General features: G+C 22.6%; 2 protein-coding genes across 2 annotated transcripts, besides 4 other annotated features; one reads left to right on the top strand and one right to left on the bottom strand.

Annotated features, from left to right (window-relative positions):
• Positions 1-45: 45 nt before the first annotated feature.
• On the top strand, positions 46-564 carry EDI_086320 (uncharacterized protein; the record flags this gene model as incomplete). The annotated part of the gene is made up of 1 exon (XM_001738165.1): positions 46-564. The coding sequence occupies one exon, from the start codon at positions 46-48 to the stop codon at positions 562-564; it is 519 nt and encodes a 172-aa protein (XP_001738217.1).
• Positions 396-445: a sequence feature (AT_rich).
• Positions 549-594: a sequence feature (AT_rich).
• EDI_086310 (uncharacterized protein) lies at positions 570-1,247 on the bottom strand (the record flags this gene model as incomplete). Its single annotated transcript, XM_001738164.1, has 1 exon — positions 570-1,247. One exon carries the CDS (start codon positions 1,245-1,247, stop codon positions 570-572), a length of 678 nt encoding a protein of 225 aa, XP_001738216.1.
• Positions 800-843: a sequence feature (AT_rich).
• Positions 1,158-1,200: a sequence feature (AT_rich).
• Positions 1,248-1,290: the final 43 nt, after the last annotated feature.

The following is a 1,290-nucleotide window of genomic DNA, read 5'->3' as shown; positions in this document are numbered from 1 at the left end:
AATATTATATTAGGTAAACAAGGAACAGGAAAAACAACATTTATAATGAAAGAATTAATAAAAATGAATAAAATAGAACATTTATATGGAGCAGTTATTTATGTATCACAAAGTGCAGGAGAAGATGAAACATTTAAAGAATTAAAAGATTTAATTAAAACACCAATTTATGGAATGAATTATGAAAAATTTATACCAGCATTAATACAATATTATAAACAACCACAAGAAAAACATTTATTAATTATATTAGAAGATGCATCATTTTCACTAATGAAAGAAGATAAAACATGGGGAGAAATTATTACAAGATTAAGACATTTAAAAACAACTATTATTGTAAATATGCATATTTGGAAAAGTTTAAATCCCTCATTTAAAACACAAGTAGCAACAATTATTATATTTAAAGGATATTCTAAAGAAAATTTTAATTATATATTTAGACAAACAGCAGCAAATACAAGTGGAACTGTTGGATATTATTTATATTTAGGAATGAATAAAGAACAAATATTAAAAATAGATAATTTAACAGGAGATATAAGTATTATTAAAAAATAAATGAATTAAATATTAATTATTAAATATTTTGTTATATCATCTTTTAAAGGATCTGGATGATATTTTCCACCAGTCCATGTAATATTTTGTTTTCCAATATTAAATTTACCAGATCTTCCTTTCTCTTCTGGCCAATCTCTAACATATACCCAAATATTTCCAATACAATTAGGAATAACTTTTGCATTAATCATATGAGCAATTGCTACAGCATTATTTTTACCTTCAAAGAATCTATAATTTTTTAAATCATTTAATGATATATTTAATAAAATAAATGAATGAAGATTGAATGCATTTGGTGATTTAACTATTGATGAATTAGTTTTTTTATCTCTTCTTGTCTTTCCAAGTGCACTAAAATCATCAATTGAATCTTTTAATCCAACTGTATATGTTTTTTGAACTTTTTTTCCTGGATTACCATAAAATTTATCAACATCAAATGCAGCTGATTTACCTTCTCTAATAATAATTCTTTTTTGAAGTGTAATAATAATGTTTGACACCATAATAATATTAGTATTAAGCTCTTCATTCGAATCAGCTAAATAAAATAATCCATCTCCATCAAATGATTTTTTGATGAAATCATATAATGAATTTTTAATTGAATTATATATATTAATAATATTTGATCCAATTGCAGATTTAAATAGTTTATATTTTTCAAGAACTTTCATTAAATCATTTAGTTTTTTATCACCGTTATCATTGCCATCAGTC

Source organism: Entamoeba dispar, genomic scaffold (assembly GCF_000209125.1).
Source record: "Entamoeba dispar SAW760 scf_1105229461139 genomic scaffold, whole genome shotgun sequence".
Lineage (NCBI taxonomy): Eukaryota > Evosea > Mastigamoebida > Endamoebidae > Entamoeba > Entamoeba dispar.
The sequence above is the reverse complement of the archived record's forward strand: the minus strand, read 5'-3'. Positions and strand labels throughout refer to the sequence as shown.